The sequence below is a fragment of the Varanus komodoensis genome, unplaced genomic scaffold (genome assembly GCF_004798865.1).
Source record: "Varanus komodoensis strain SLA01 unplaced genomic scaffold, ASM479886v1 scaffold48, whole genome shotgun sequence".
Taxonomy (NCBI): Eukaryota; Metazoa; Chordata; class Lepidosauria; order Squamata; family Varanidae; genus Varanus; species Varanus komodoensis.
Window position 1 is genome coordinate 7,039,382 of NW_025336059.1, and position 16,084 is coordinate 7,055,465.

General features: G+C 48.3%; 1 protein-coding gene across 1 annotated transcript; it reads right to left on the reverse strand.

The window, feature by feature from the left end:
• Positions 1 to 76: 76 nt before the first annotated feature.
• LOC123031084 lies at positions 77 to 16,074 on the reverse strand. Its single transcript, XM_044445545.1, has 14 exons — positions 16,018 to 16,074; positions 15,058 to 15,178; positions 13,145 to 13,229; positions 12,765 to 12,838; positions 11,998 to 12,057; positions 10,785 to 10,892; positions 9,259 to 9,315; positions 7,049 to 7,179; positions 6,557 to 6,611; positions 5,006 to 5,098; positions 4,698 to 4,832; positions 3,312 to 3,413; positions 1,783 to 1,947; positions 77 to 591 (listed from the first exon to the last, which is right to left on the reverse strand). The coding sequence occupies exons 2-14, from the start codon at positions 15,148 to 15,150 to the stop codon at positions 475 to 477; spliced, it is 1,275 nt and encodes a 424-aa protein (XP_044301480.1). The 5' UTR covers positions 15,151 to 15,178; positions 16,018 to 16,074; the 3' UTR covers positions 77 to 474.
• Between the last annotated feature and the right edge of the window lie 10 nt (positions 16,075 to 16,084).

The window sequence follows — 16,084 nt, forward strand, 5'->3', positions numbered from 1 at the left end:
TTGACACAGCAGCCTTCTTGCCTTCCGCTTTGAACCAGCGTTACAAGAAGCTAGTTTAACAGCGTTTTGGTGCAAGTTCTTTTCCCTACCCACAACTACACAGATGCTGTCGTCAAGCTTCTACATATAAGGCTGAGCAAGACAGTGAACTCTGCATTTTAAGACCGTAAACTCAGGAAACTGTTCTGCAAAAGCAATTCAAAACCACGGAGCTCTGTCTTGCGTACCAAAAGCATGTCACTATGCCATTATTTTCATTCACACAAACATCCAGTGGCACTTGGCACCATAAAAAATTATGCATATGTCCTTAAATCACTGAAATGCAAACTCTTCTCACTATTTCAATAGGATGTACCCAAGATTCTTGCTGGAAGAGAACGTGAACTTTAAAGCCAGGCTGCAGATCAAGTGCGATTTAGCGCTCTGTTCCTTCGATGATAAAGCAGTGGTGGAGTGTGGGCTGAGGTGCTGTCATTTTTCCAGAAACACAACCTTCTCTTCTCTCCGTGATCTCTCTGCCTCAAACACTAGGAGGTGAGAGTTTAAGGTCTCGTCCGCACCGGTCCGAATCAGGGTTGGATTATTCTCCTATTTCAACATTTAGAAAAGCAAAGAGGTTCAGTCTGAATCAAGGAGGGAAACGTGCTGGCTTATTGTAAAAGAAATACCTACTATTTTGTTAATTTTATGAGAGATAGACTAATAGATTTTACAAATAAAAATGGTTTAAAATACTGAATTTCCACATTGGACAACTTCTACACAGAGCAGCTTTCAAAATCAACACTACCATCCTCGATATAGCATCAGTTCAAGCATAATGAGCTCGGGGAATTTTAAAAAGTCAGCAGCTCGCTCTAACCCCCTCCCCCAATTAAATGCTGTGTCAAGGTTCTTGAGGATTTAAGAAAAGCCCGGCTGGATCAGACCCAAAGTCCATCCAGCCCAGCATTCTGCACACGTGGTGGCAAACCAGCTCCCACAGGATCCCTCCAGCAGGACGGGTGCAAGGCCACCTTGCTCCTCAGCAACAGGTATATGCAGGCACGCTGCTTCTGCTGGAGGAGGTAGCCCATGGCCAGCAAGGCTAGCTTCTTGGATGAGGGAAATCCAAAGGTGTGGCAACACCACTGAAAAAAGTCCAGGGCCAAGTTCCTAGTCCTTATGATACGTCGGAAGCAACAGGGATGGACCAAACAAGAATGTCAAACAATTTCCATACCACTATTCCTTTAAAAGTAAATCCTAACATTGTTCATAAAATAAAATAACGACAAATACCGTGACGACAGAGGTAGCTGGTGATGGCTAGCAAGGAAATACTTAAACAACTGTAGTCAACCGTGCAACACTCCACACAAAGAGAGCATTTCACACAGCCGGTCCCACAATGCAGAAGCCACAAGCAAGGAAACAATAATTGGTTGCAACACAGAGGAGGCCTCTCCTGGAAAAAGTCTGGTCTAGTGTGGTCTATATGGGGAAAGGCAGACTCTCAGATATCACAACTCTACTCACTGGGGGCAAGAGAGCTTCTTGATAGTTTTGCTGGTGTGCAAACTGGATTATGGTTTGAACACTTCTTTCTCCCAGCAATCCATATTGAGCACTGTATATTGCTGATACAACCAAAAATACTGGATGTGCTTTAAAATAACCAGCTGCTAGACACCAGCGGCATCTTCGAACTCAGCTGCAACAGTAAAGGATATGGGCGATGTATTCCATGCGTTGTGGGGGGATTAAAAAGAAAAAGCCACTGGAGTAAGCAAAACTTACAGCAATCGCTGAAACAAAGCTCTCCATCAGGTAGTAATCTGCCCCTTCGTGGCCACTTAAGCATTCTGGGATACCAGGTGCCTTCTCAGGAGAAAAGAATTGTTTCTTCTTTTGGAGGAAATCAAAGACCTCCACAGGTCCTGCACCTTCACAGTGGAGCTCTCCCTAAAACCAGAATTACATCAGAATGTTACGGTATCTGTTAGTGTTCTAGGTATTCGTTCTACAGGAATGGATTTCTGAAGGAGCGCTTCCTTCCATATATATATACACCTCCAAGATCTGGAGCTTTTTTCATTTTGGCACCAGGCCAAACCCTTTTTATTTTCCCAGTATTTTAAAAGTTAGTGTTGTTTTAAGTATTGATTTTATATTTTATGTGTGATGCTGTGTCCTGTTTATTTATGTTATCGCCGCCCTGAGACATTGTAAAGGGCAGCATACAAACATTTTAAATAAATAAAATAAAATAAAGGCAAAGCTCACAAGGCCCAGCCTGGAAGAACACCCATTTAGTTTGGCAGATAAGCTAGGTCCAAATTTTCCCAGCATCCTACAGATGAGTGTACAAATCAAGGTTTCTCAAAATTAAGACGGTACATTCCCATGGTCCAGGGATGCCCAAGAAGATGCTAAAGGTCACTCAAATAAATACCCCTTATTGTTTTTATCATAACCCCCTAACCCTTCCATTTATAAGTGGACTTGATGGACTTATGTAGGTGGCAGACATGGGGACACCAATATTGTTTTTCCCACCCCGACATTGCCATGTTTTACAGCTATTTCTAAAGGTCCCATCTGGGCAAAATAGAACCAATTCATTCCAAGGCTGTGATAATGCAGACCTGAGCGACGCACTGAGTCAGTCAACTGACACAGAGGGACGCATGAGAAGCATTTCAGTTGCTGCAAACTTTGCCATTGATTAAGCGCCAGGTCATGCATTTTAAAAAATTAGTCTTCAGGGACGTATGAAACAATCCGAGGCAAGCCTCTCTCAGAAGAGAGGTGCGTGTAAACATGAGCAAGAGGGGAAAAGTGTGAAGCTGAGAAATGCTGCGTTTCCCCAAGGTAAACGTTAACTTAGAATCCCACCTAAGAATCCCTCCCTCCCTCCGTGTGTGTGTGTGTGTGTGTGTGTGTGTGTGTGTGTGTGTGTGTGTGTGGTGAACACAATTTTTATTTATGTAGAACTTCTCTGTTCTTAGCTTTATCCAATCCATAGATTAAAACTCACGAAACCCGAAGAATCACAGTGCAATCTCATACTGTATATAAGCCACTCAAACAGAAGCCCAATTAAGTTCTGCAAAACCAGTCACAGGTAAGCAGATGGAAGGCTGCAATCCTGGACTCATTTACCTGGATGGACAGTAAGCCTGGCCATACTCAGCCACGTAGAACTGAACTGCAAGGCATCCTTAACGGAGAGACTTTCCCACTGGCTCGGGCAGAATGCAAAGGGTGGGCTGTGCCTGCAGAATTGTACGCATTGTTAAGCACGCGGAAAAGTTGCTCAGTTCTACCTTCGTTCCATAGATGGTGGTTTTTCTCACGCCCAGCTGCTTGGTGAAGGCAACCATTGTAAAGGCCGCCGTTGCTCCTCCTTCAAATTCCATATTGACAACCTGAAAAGAGTTTAAATGAGTAAAAGTCAGGATCAAGTGGTAGCAGAGGAGGGCTGGCAGAAGATGGCTCCATTCTTTCTTCAATTAAAAAAGGAGTTTCTGATTCTTGAGACTGGAAATACGGGTTTCAACACGTGTAGACAATGTCTAGTGAAGTCTCAGAAGCCAAAAGGGGGTTAGGTGCGTCTCTACAAAACTTAATGAACTAAGATACATTAGTTCATTAATATACAATTTTATATTGTTATTTCTTGTATTTTAATTATGTTGTGAGCCACCCCGAGGCTTCGGCGAATGGGGCAGCATAGAAATGTTTTAATAAATAAATAAATAATAAATAAGAGGCTAACAACATTCTGCCAAGAAAAATGGACACTTCACTATTCTTGTTTGGCTTTCAAAATCGAAAGTAACATCAGCATGCTAAGTATTAGGTCGTCGTCATCATCCTCTTCATTATGCAGCCTTTATATCCCGCCATTTTACCTCTCGCAAGAAACTGAACACAACTTGCGTAATCGTCCTGCACTCCATTTCATCCTCACAACAACCACCTTGTAAGGTAGGTTAGGCTGAGAGACGCTAACTAGCCAGTGAGCTGCATGGATGAGTGGGGACTTGAACCCAGATCTCTGCAGTTCCCAGTCCAACACTCCCTCAACCACACCAGCTCTCAATCATTTTTGAATTATCATTTTTGATGGGTTAAAAGAGATGCATGAAATGAATTCAAAACAGCAGTCCGGCAACTGCCAAGATGTTGTCTCCGACATTGAGTTGTCAGATGTGACTGGCACTGCACAATCAGCTGCTGAAGTTAAATATCGAATATTCATATTTCTAAAGCTGAAGGTTTTTCTACAGGAGGCTCTTAAACGGCAGTCATCCAGTGCATCTGCTTTTGGCCTTGTTACAGAACTGAGATCCTGGCCATGAATGATTTCCTTTCCCATTACCTAAGCCACTAAGTGACATAATTAAACAAATACACAAGAGGAAACTGCTCACTTATTTTCCCTGCAAGGTTCTCGCTCCTCTAAAGAGAATTGCAGAAAGTGCTGGTTCCACGCACAGGTGAAAGTGAGGGGTCATGACGCCACCTAAAAACCCATAAACAACTGTGCAGGGAAACCCGAGTCTACCATAAATGTAGAAAAGCCCCCAGGGAATGCAGAGGATAACTCTTTGCAGACGAGGGAGAAAGAGCATCTTCGTGCTCGCCATGCAACGAGCAAGACTTAAAAAACCGAGGATTAAAAGCAAGGTGAGTCTAACACGGCGTACCTGATTACTAACAACATCGTTGTCGCATTCGTAAACGCACCTTCCGTACGGGCCACTGCGCAACTCTTCGGTCAGTGATTCTATGTCGTACTCACCGCCCTTACACACCACTGACACGGGCCACCAAAAGTAACCCTGGAACGAAATAAAACGGCACTTGCTTAACGGGTGTCACGCTGTATCAGACCAAGAAGTAGTTCATCTTGCCAGCTTCCAGCACCCTCTTCCCGGCCAGATGCGTCTGGGAGGCCTACAAGAAGGATAAACACTGTAAGGCTCTCTCCCAGTAGCTCACTGAGTGATCCTACCTTCTCGGCCCTCTCCAGGTAGATCTTCTTAGCAGAATACGGGCAGGATTGTTCCACTGGACAGTCTAAGCAGCGACTGGCAGCTCCTTTGGGCTAAAGGAGAACAGTCACAAGGGCATTGCTGGGGAATTCTTGGTGCCGATCGGTGTTCGTGACAAATACAGTTGTGGGAAAAGGAAGAAAGTCGTAAAAAAAACCAAAAACCCAGTTCTGTTCGTGTGTGTTTCTGATTGAAATGCAAAGATAACCTGTCACAATCCTCTTCCAGGAAATATAGCTGCATTATATCCACTGAAGTAAATGCAAAATAAAGGGTGTGTTTCCATGTCGGGTTGGTGGTTGTTTTGTTTTAGGAAATTGAAATTCAACTCAATCAGTGATTAGGAATTCAATTAGCATTTGGAATTAAAAGGGCAGCAAAGCTGTTAAACAAACCAAAGACATAGCAATACAGTTTGGCGGCCGATGGATTAAAGCGTCATTTTTTAGGTCTGAATCCTAATGGAATCACTACTAATGGGGGCAGACGTGCAAATCTTAGCTAACGCATCTCCAGCAGCATCACAAAAGAAAAGGGAATCTCACATTTCTAACCAATAAACAAGCCAAGCAAATCCATTTTAAGTAGCAACAGGGAAGGAGTGGGAACTACAGTCAAAGGAAAATACTGAGCAAAAGTATGCATTATTGTTCCGGAACCTTTAAATACATAAGAAAAAACCCGGCTGGATCAGACCCAAGGTCCATCCAGCCCAGCGCTCCGCACACACAGTGGCAAAGCAGCTGCCCCAGGACCCCTCCCGCAGGATGGGTGCAAGGCCTCTTCCTGCCCAGCCCCTCGGCAGCCGGTGTGTGCAGGCGGGCCGCTGCTGGGGAAGGAGGAAGCCCATGGCCAGCAAGGCCAGTAGCCACTGGCGGCCTCCTCCCTCACGAATCTGTCCAGACCCCTCCTAACACCATCCGGACTGGCAGCCATCACATGGCAACAAATTTCGCAGTTTAATTACATGCTGAGCGAAGGAATATTTCCTTTTATCAGTCCTAAACCTCCCAGCACGAGCTTCTTGGGATGCCCCTGGACTTGCGCGTTATGGGAGAGAAAGTATTTGAGTGTTACGGTAGACAGAGCAGAGAGTCCCTCTCTACTTCCTCTACACCATGCATAATTTCGAACGCCCCTATCATGTCTCTCCTGACTTGCCTCTTGATCCTGCCTAATCTTGGAAGCTAAGCAGGGTCAGGCCTGGGCAGAAGTGGGATGGGTGACTTGAGTGTATGATTCTATGATTATTGCTGTCAACTGCCTAGAGAGCTTTGGCTATGGGCAGTATAAAAATAATAATAACAACAACAACAGTCCCAGCTGTTGCTGCTGCTCCTCATGGGAGAGCGGCTCCAGCCCCGATCATTTTCCTGCCCTTCTCGGTATTTTTTCCAACTCAGTAACGCCCATTTTCAGGTAAGGTGACTAGAAGTGGTCACAAACAGAGCAACACACGGCGTACCTCTGTCTCTGAGCAGATCGACATATGGTAGGAAAACGGAACAAACCTTGTTCTTGCTCGTGAAATGGGACAGACTGCCAAAAGAAGACACTTTCACACATCTGAAAGAAAAAAACCAAATGAGGCATTTTGAGGTCGAGCCAAGAAGCTCAACAACTCCTCTTCTCTAGAACCGGGGGTCATCCCATGGACCTGCATGGTGGGACACCTGGGAACGAGAATGGACTTCCTCATGCAGCACCTATCTCACCTATGAAATTGACGAATTAACTAGGATGGTCTCTGGTTCAGTCCCCAGTTCAAGAGACGAACCAGCAGGCCATGGAGAAGTTCTCCACCCCAGGACACACGATCCCGGCCTAGACAGACATAAGGGTGGCTGCTACTCCGGACAGCAGGCCAAGCGTACACGCATGGTCACTTGTGAATGTTCACCTTTAGGGCAGCTGGAGTGAAATTCATCTCGGCTTAAGGCAGAATGAACCTCTCACTGATTCCCACAGGAAACTGTAGATAGAGAGAGCGCGTATCATTCTACCTTTTGCTGCCCATCCAAAAATTGATGAGGTCGATGTCATGGCAGGACTTCGTCAGCAGAGAAAAAGAACTCTGGGCTTCGTTCCGCCAGTTGCCCCGCACGAACGAGTGTGCAAAATGCCAGAATCCAACCTGGATGAAAGAAGAACGAGAAGAGAAGTTCTGCAGAGCCATATTCCAGCGATGGGCAAAAGCAGTGGGTCAGCGCCCTCCAAACAAGTCCAGGGAAAACACTGCCAAAAGTGGGGAGATGACAAAAATGTTAATCATCGGATGGGAAGAAGGGAGGCTTCTGGGTGGCCATGCCTTGTGAGAGCCACGAAAGGCCATGAATCCGCAGGCCCACAGAATAGGAAGGGCCCAAAGTGGCCATCAGGACCAGCCCCCTGCTCGGTGCAGGACTCCCAGCTAAACCACCACTTCCAGGGGGCTGTCCAGCTGCACCAGGAATGCTTCTAGTGCGGGAGAGCCCATCACTTCCTGAGGTCGTGGGCTCCGTTGTCATACTGCTCTAACAGTCGGGAAGTTCTTCCCGATATCTAACTGGAATCTGGCTTCCTGTCACTTGAGCCCGTTATTCCGTGTCTGTCACGATCCAGAAGAGATCCTGGCTTTTCTGTGTGACAACCTTTCAGGTACATGTAGAGCACGATCGCATTTGGTCATATTTCTATGTTTCTATTGTTCAAAGATAGGCTGGACATGCGCATGGTGGGCGTGTCGCGAGCGGAGTTGGCTGGTGCCGGAGGTCAGACTAGATGGCCCAGGAGACCCCTTCTGACTCGCTGTTTCTTTGTTTCTGTCCTGCCTTTTCCTCCACGGAGCCCAGTGATGTTCAACTTTTTCTTCCCATCTGTTTAACCTCACAACAACAACCCTGTGAGGTAGGTGAGGCTAAGACTCAGTAACTTCCCCAACATGAGCATCATCTTGCAAGGCCTCATCTAAGAGAGACTAGAGACGTTCAGAAAGAACCTGGGCAGCCCCTCCGAGTGGGATTGGTGTGACTTGGTGTCCTGCAACAGCAGGGGGTGGACTCGATGGCCTCCGTGGCCCCTTCCGACTCAACCATTCTATGATTCTAAGACTCGAATCACTGCACAGTTCAGGTGCTCCCAATGGCAATGGGCTACCTTCAGGTCAGAGACCATATGCCTGTGTACAAGCATGTGGGGATGGACTGTCCTGCTTGGGATCTTCCCACTGGGATATTGGTCCTCCACTGTAGGAATGGAGCCCTGACTTAGGAGGACTCCTGGTATGATGCAGTTCTTTTCTCATCTTCTTAGGTCCTCAAGTTCCTTCACTGAAACGCATCCCTTGAGGAATGGCTCTCTTCCTCCACCCCAATTCCCACCCCATGGGGCACGATGTGAGCCCCACATTCCCCACTCCTGCTTTCAAAACAGAAAAATGGGTTCATTTCGATCTGGGGCTGGAAGGAGAACGACTTCAGCACCCATCTGGGCAGAGCTTTCAAAAAATGGGCCGTCCCCAGAGGGAAGTCCTCTTCCTCGGGAACAGCAGCCCAAAAAACATGGGCTTACAGCCATGGTCACATTGTACAGTCATGGTAGACCAGGCTGAAAGTCAGTGACTATGTTGGAGTCACCCAGTGAGTTCCATGGCCAAATAAAGACTAGAGCCCACATCTCCTGAGTCCCATTGCAATACTCTAACCACTTCACCACACTGCCTGTGGGCACAGAACTGTGTTCATTACCTGAATTTGCTGTCAGAGGCACTGATTTCCTGGTTTCTCTTTTGTACTTCTCATTTATGATTCCAAACTACTTTTAGATCCTTCCTGGGTCAGAATGGGGGATTATCCCATTCAACGCAATGGGTTAGCGACTGCTCAAAATCATGCTTGGAGCCGGAGTGGCAAAGGTTGTTTGCTCATTTGGAGAGACTCGTGTTCAAGTCTCTCCTCAACCCCAAACAGAACCCGCGTGGCGAAGTGCTTGGGGTCCTGCAACAGGACGCGGGTTCAAATCTCCATGTGGCCACGAAGTACAACAGACGATCTTGGGATCGTCTCTCCGCATGACCAAGAGGCTGATGGAAGGACAGACCGGAGGACGGGCTGGACACATGAGCAAGCAGACCGATGCTGAAACGCACGGCTGGAATTTCTCTGGCTACAAGACGTGATGGGAGCAGATGGCGAGTTCTCCGGACATCCTCACGCATCACCTGAGCAGTACTTACAGGTTCCAGGTGTTGAATGTGGCAGATGTCCCCAATACATCCAGCGTCCAGCAGTTCCTAATGAAAAATTGGGGCAAGCCATCAACACCACTCCTCTCACTCTTTGTACCTCCAAGTAGCCATCAAAGTTACAGTAAAACCTTGGACTGCGAGCAGAATTCGTTCCGGAAACATGCTTGTAATCCAAAGCACTTGTATATCAAAGCGAATTTCCCCATAAGGTCCAGTGTAAAAAAGGGTTAATCTGTTCTGTAACTTTTTTTTTTTTTTAATCACCAAAATTTGAAGTGGGCGCGCTCGGGGAGTGGGGAAGGCAGGCGCAATCACGGGCATGCTGCGGGGGGAGACGATGCTGTGCTCACCCCCGCAGCGAGGGAGAAAAGAACCAGCTCTCAGTTTTGCCTGCCGAGCGTCACGTCACAGCGCACATAAAATTCATACGGCAAGACATTGCTCGTGTATCAAGTTAAAATTTAGAAAAGCTTTTTGCTCATCTTGCAAAACACTCGCAGACCAAGCTACTCGCAATCCAAGGTTTTACTGTATCTGCTTTATTGAGCTCTGGATTCCTAAGCTGTCCTTCAAGTTAACTTATAAACAAGCACTGGAAACAATGACAAATAATCTTTAAGTGCTGAATAAATAAGCAAATAAACTCTAAGTGCTTTTCGATGTCATTGCTTACTTGTATTATTGTGACTTTCTATCATTGCATGTTACAGAAATTTTCAGTTCTATGCACTGCTGTAAGTCTCTCTAGGGGAAGCAGATACACTTAAATGATTATATGGATGCAATTGATTTGTCAGTATAAAATTATATCGATCCACTATTACCTGCAATGAATAGCAAAGGAGAATCCCTCTGGGGGCGGGGGGGGGGGGGGGGCAAGTTTGGTCCAGTCATGGGTTACAGCAGCCACGGTTGTGTGCAGAACGGAATCTAAGTTTTTTTTGTAGTCCTATAAACCTTGGGCTTCCCCTGAAGATGCCAACATTTGCTCAAGTTTCTCCAGGCCCTTGTCTGGCTCTAATTCTTGGCCCCTGGCTAGGTGGGTTTGCTATTAGAAGAAGCAGTACTTTTTTTGTCATAAAACACACTGGAACAGAGTTTTGGCACCTTTCTTCAACAGATTTTCCAAGTTTTAAAAGTAACTTTTGAAAATGTGATGTTTGGTCCATGTGGATTTGAATCGACCTGTCGAGTGTAGCAGGTCGGTGGCAAAATCATTAAAATGGTGCGTGCGGGCTGCTTGTGCGTCGAGCCCGATGCGTGCGCACTTCGTCCACGCTGGTTGCGATGGCGCTGCTCGGCTTGCGAGTGGTCGTGTGGTCGCGCGCTGAGTGCTTACTGTGGGCGGTGACCGTTATGTTTCGTTACACAACTGACGTGTGTGGGTGTGCGTACAGTGATTGACTATGTGCAAAAGGTAAATAATTTCATGAGTTCCGGCACCTTTTTTCTTACGGAAAAAGCACTAAGTATTATTTTTCTGAGTGCCATCCCTGCTAGCTTGGCTCACATACCTTGACCTTCAAAACAACCGGGTGGTAACGCAGGACGTGGCATACCAAGAGCTTCACATTACTGGATTTGCAAGTTAGAACGATTTCTTTACAGTCCTCCAGTGTGACCTAATGGAGCAAAAGAAAAAGAGACAACAAACTTGGACCTGGTGAACACTCATTACCTTGTTTATTTTAATTAGAGCAGAGCAAAAATCGTCCAGATGCCAAGATCCTGTGGAAAACTGAGGGGTTTTCTTTTCCTTACCTTACAAAACGAAAACACAAGAAGAATTGTCTCCAAATATTCCACACCATTTCCATGTGTGGCAGCTGCCCTTCCCCTCTCACAACAGACCCAAAACCACCCACAACACAATGCATAAGAGCCAGGTGGGTTAAGTAGCTGCACAAGGTGTCTTCTCCCATCTCTGTAAATCCATTTTCCCCTTCTATTTATCCCTGCCCTTCCTCCAAGAAACTCATACTGGGATGTCAGTTCCCCAATGCCACCGTATCCTCACAGAAAATTCCCCCCAAATCAGGCCAGTGCTCCTCAAGACATCCTACATAAAATTTGAGTGCGCTCAGAAATGCACTTCATCCTTGCAACCAGGTGTGCGGCTCAGCAATGCAGTGCTGGGGGAGAGAAAGACCTGGGCACACGTTCCCAGGGCCTCTTGGCTGGACTTTGGAGGAGGAAACAGCACCAGAGGGGCCTGGGAATGTCGGCCAGTTCCAGATGCTGAGAGGAGAGAAGCGGAGATGCTTCTCTCAAGGCCAGGCTTCTCAGGCTCTCCAGGTGGGCAGTCAAGTCCCTGGGAATAACCAAGATGTACAATCGGTGGGATGGGACTTGGAGCAGGGGAGTTTCCTTGACCACACGATGCAATGTTGGCAGAGGAGGGCAACCAGGTAAAGGACTGGCTTGCAGAGAGGAGGCAAACTTCTTCTCAGAAGGTCCCCCAAAGGGATGGGGCCCAGGCAAGCTCCTAAGGAGGGTTCCTGGAGGTAAACACTAGATTGGGTTTGCCAATCCACTCACTGCATGCTCAGAGATTCCCCCCGGGTGGTTTGCACCCAGAAAACACTTTTGTCAATACAGAACATTTTGCAAAAGAGATCTGTGGCTTTGCATGTGTGAGAGGAGGAGCCCTGGCTCATGGCATACAGCCTCCGTGGCCCAGGCATCTTCCTCCCTCCACGGCCAGAGCTACAATCCACCCACACTCACCGCCATGGGCTTCTCCAGCAAGATGTGATATCCTTTGCGGGCAAAAGCCACTGCCGGTGCCTGATGGGAAATGAACCACAAGTCAGCGTGGCACAGCTGGCATTTTAATTCACCCTCCATGTAGAGAGAAATGAGATCTTTTGTCACAAGCACACACACACCATTTCAGAGTGAAATTTTTGGCTGCATAACCCCATCAAAGCCAGCAGAAACCAATCCGCCAAGTTTAGTAATAGTCACAGTTACACCTGGCAAATTGATTAGTTCATGCATCCCCAACAGACCCATATCCTCTCCCTTCTCAGGGAGCCTTTACACCAGTGCTAATTGGTTGGACTTTGGGTCACTCAAGGCACCATCCTCCACCTGTTCTTCAAACCGGTTTTAGAGAGTTTGTAACTAAGCTTTGGGGGAAAGGCATTGAACCAATGTTTGTGTAAATAAACCTGCAGGGTACTTTGGGGATACCCAAAGCAGGCAGCCCCACAAAGTTTTGGGGGAGCAGTGCGAGATAGAAGCACATGTGCTTGCACACATGTGTGGACATGTGTGTAATTAAAGGAGTGAAGGTGGAAGATGTCTGTGTAAGGAAGGGGGCAAAACTCTCTCCAGAGCAGAAAAACCCACAGAAAAACTCTTGCAAAGTAATCACCGTGCTCAGTTTTCCATTCACACCCAGGACAAAGTTTGTCAACACAAAGCATAAAGCAGCGCTCCAGGGACTAAATACATTCCAGTTAATCCCGAGTGGGAGACACGGACCGTACCTTATGGAGGATGTCGGGGGTGGCTATGATCACAGCATCTGCAAAACGCTCCCTCTCGGCCGCAGCGCTCCAGTCTTAAAGGAATAAGAGTTCACAGTCAAGGAGCACGCAGTGACAATGGAGGGTGTCGGTACAAAAAGGCTGCATGCCTAAAGTTATCACTTTGCATTGTTGTGTTAGAAACACAGAAACAGAGCGAGTCGGAAGGGGCTCCCCAGGCCATCTAGTCTGACCCCCGGCTCCGCTCACGACATGCCCACCAAGACTGATATCCTGTCTTTTTTCTTACAAGGAACTCCAAAGAGGTAAGGGTGAATGGGGAGGGGGAAAAGAATGGCAAGTGCGGCTGTGCAGTGCAGGGGATGGGCAAGATAAGGTACCATCAAAGACGTTGTTCTTGTCAATCCGGTGAGCCTCTTGGAGTTCTCTTCTGGCAAATGTGCAAGGATCTGCCACGCCCACCACCTAGCAAGGAGAGAGAGCAGATCATGTCCCCAACTGCACTGACACTTCCTGTACCGGCTCTGGCCAAAATGCTTCCTAAATCTCGTACCCTGGTTTCAGCCAAGCCCAGGCTGTGTGCTTTGGGGTGAAGTGGCCTGAAGGTCATGAAGGATGTACAGATCTTGATCTGGATGGGACTGGTTTAGGGGTCTATGCAAGATGCTGAACAAAGCTCACCACCTTAAATGTGTTCCCCTAAGAACATGGGGTGTCTCTGCTGGAACGGTGGTCCCAGCTCACTTTGGGCCCAGGGCGTTGACTGAGCGAACCTGGAGATGGCTCAGGAACCACCTGCTCCTGGGGAGTTGGGGAGAAAAGCCCAGGACTGGAGAGAAGGACGTCTGCAGGAAAACCAGGACCTTCTCAGCAGACCCTCGACATTTGTCCCCAGCCACAGGAGGGCGTGCAGCCAGGACTGAAAGACGAGTTCCCACCACGCCTGAACGATGACAGCAGCTCACGAGGAAGGCCCAGGCGCTCCATCTGAGCCCTCCCCCAGAACGACAACATTGCAAGCAACCTCCGAATGCCACAGGCATGGGATCAGGGACTGGCACTCTCGCTGCCATGAAGGACCAGCTTTGAGGACCAGCTGGTGGTGCACTGCAGCACGTCAGGGTCCGTCTGAGCGCCCCACTCCTCCTCTCTCGAATGGCCAGCTCCCGTTCGCAGCCCTGCTCCTGCCTCCTCCTCGCTCTCAGAGCACCGATTTATGATCTCAGCTGCCCAACCGGCCAAGCTGTCCGCCTCATTTTCCCTTTGGATTTATGGCCGATTACTCCTCACAAGGATGCAGCATGACCCTTGCTGGAAACACAGCGAGCGGCAGAGAAAGTAAAGGAACAGCATCTCCCCGCACCAAACACAATTTTTCCCACAATGCCTTGCCTTCCTGTACATCCCGACACTGCTATTCCACTGTGTTGCTCTTTCTACCCTGAACAGAGTTTCTGCATCAATTTAAAAAAGATACCGAAGCATCACAGGGACCCCTCCCTCCCTCCCTCCCCCCCTTTCAGTGTTGGTAAATGAACAAAGCATAACATTTCCCCCACAAAGGGCTCTCCTGCAGCTCACAGCCCTCATTAGCAACAAGAATGCCCTTAATCCCATGATGCAAACGGCCAAGAACGGACTTTGTCTTCTGCAGGATTCCAGAAATGAGCAAGGGAAATCGGGTCTGCGGCCACAGGAAGTCAGCCTCTTCAGACACTTTCCATGCACTGCACCTGAATTCTCAAGGTTTTGTCCAAGAAGAAAACCAAGTCTCTAAGCTGACCTCCTCCTCTCTCGTTCTTCCCAAAGCCCTTGGGAAGCTACAAGACAGGAAGACACAGGCCAGTCTGCTGCTCTGTATTACTCCTAAGAATTAAACCCACTGTTTCCATTGCTGTGGACAATGAGCGACAAAGCATCAGGATAACAGGTAAGCACAGGGCAGATACCTTTTAACGTAATTAATATGCCATTTCAGTTACAAAGCAACTTCATACAGTTAAAGGGAGAAGCTTGTGGTTATGGCTGTGCTTTGTAGCGGTAAGTTATTCAGTGTACTCACCTTCCAAAACTCCCCTAAACCTCCTCCCTACAAGAAAAATTCTGCCAATAGATGAATGGGGGAGCCACTGAAAAGGTTTCCAATATCTCTCCTCCACATGGAGTTTAATTCGCCAGGTGCATCATTTCAATGGCATTGTTATTTGAAACTCTAAACCCTTGACAGAAGTGCATGCACACACACAAACACACACCCTGAAACACAATTGCATACGTCAAGAAGAATTTTTACCTTCATGCGAGTAGGATAACTCAGTGCATAGGAGGAATAATTCTTCCCTCTGTTTCCTGCTCCAACAACCAGAACGGTGATTTGGCGTGACATTACTCAAAATATGGCTTTTTGCTCAAGTCTAAAAAATTAAAGAACAGTTTAGAAAAAGGAAGGGCCTTTCTTTGCTCAACCAAGCCGGCCTGTTTGGGCTAATTTTCCTGCCTCTTCATGGTTCCGGGGTTTAAGGCTAATCTCAAAAGGTGGGCAAAAGGATCACATGGCCTGCAGCAGAGGGGGCCTCCCGCTGGCCAACTGCAAAGGTGAGAAGCTACAAATTCAGAAGGGGTTTCCCACGGGGTTGGAAGCCCTGACCCCACTGCTCACTAGGTTGTTCAGACCAAGTGCACAGGGCAAACCCTCCAGCAGAGGTCCAGTCCCAAACTAAACGCTTGCAAAACCATGCATTTTGGAGCCCTGGAGACCGGCTTACTCTCCTCCCCTAGAAGCACGTGTTACCCCAGTTAATCTCCACCCCCCCGCCACACACCCATTTTTAATGGCTTTCTATGGGGAAAGATTTTCTATGGGGAGAGATTTTAAAACCCGTAACCTGCAGCGCAATTACAAAGCGAACGAGGCGCTGATCTAGCCACCGTCTCCCACGCCGCTTCCGCTTGAACCTGCCCAAGCTCAGCCCCGGGCTGGAGTGTCCTCGCTGGCAGGGGCAGTCCTTTAGCGGACGGGCTCTCATGCCAGGAGGGCTCCTGCCAAGGGAAGGGAAGGGAAGGGCTCGGCTCGGCCCAGCGCCCCGCCCCGGGGAAGAGCGACCCGACGCCGCCGGGACCGGTGCAACCGCGGCAGCGCGACGCGCGCGGTCACAGTCGTGCCCCCGGCCGCTGCCCTTCCCGGACAACCCGCCCGGCGCCGCACATTCGCGCCGCGCTTCCCCGGGCGAGGCAGCGCCCCCGGGAAGCTCACCCTGGGCTGCGGCGGCCCTGCAGCGGAAGCGCCTTCGTCTCCAAGCCCCGAGCCAATCCATGGGCGA

Coding starts and splice junctions, on each gene's coding strand:
- LOC123031084 (XM_044445545.1), bottom strand. CDS start 15,150: ATGTCACGCCAAATCACCGTTCTGGTTGTTGGAGCAGGAAACAGAGGG. Junction 4,833..5,005: donor ACCTGGAGAGGGCCGAGAAG/GTAGGATCACTC, acceptor ATTTCGTTCCAG/GGTTACTTTTGGTGGCCCGT. Junction 1,948..3,311: donor CCACCATCTATGGAACGAAG/GTAGAACTGAGC, acceptor TTCTGGTTTTAG/GGAGAGCTCCACTGTGAAGG.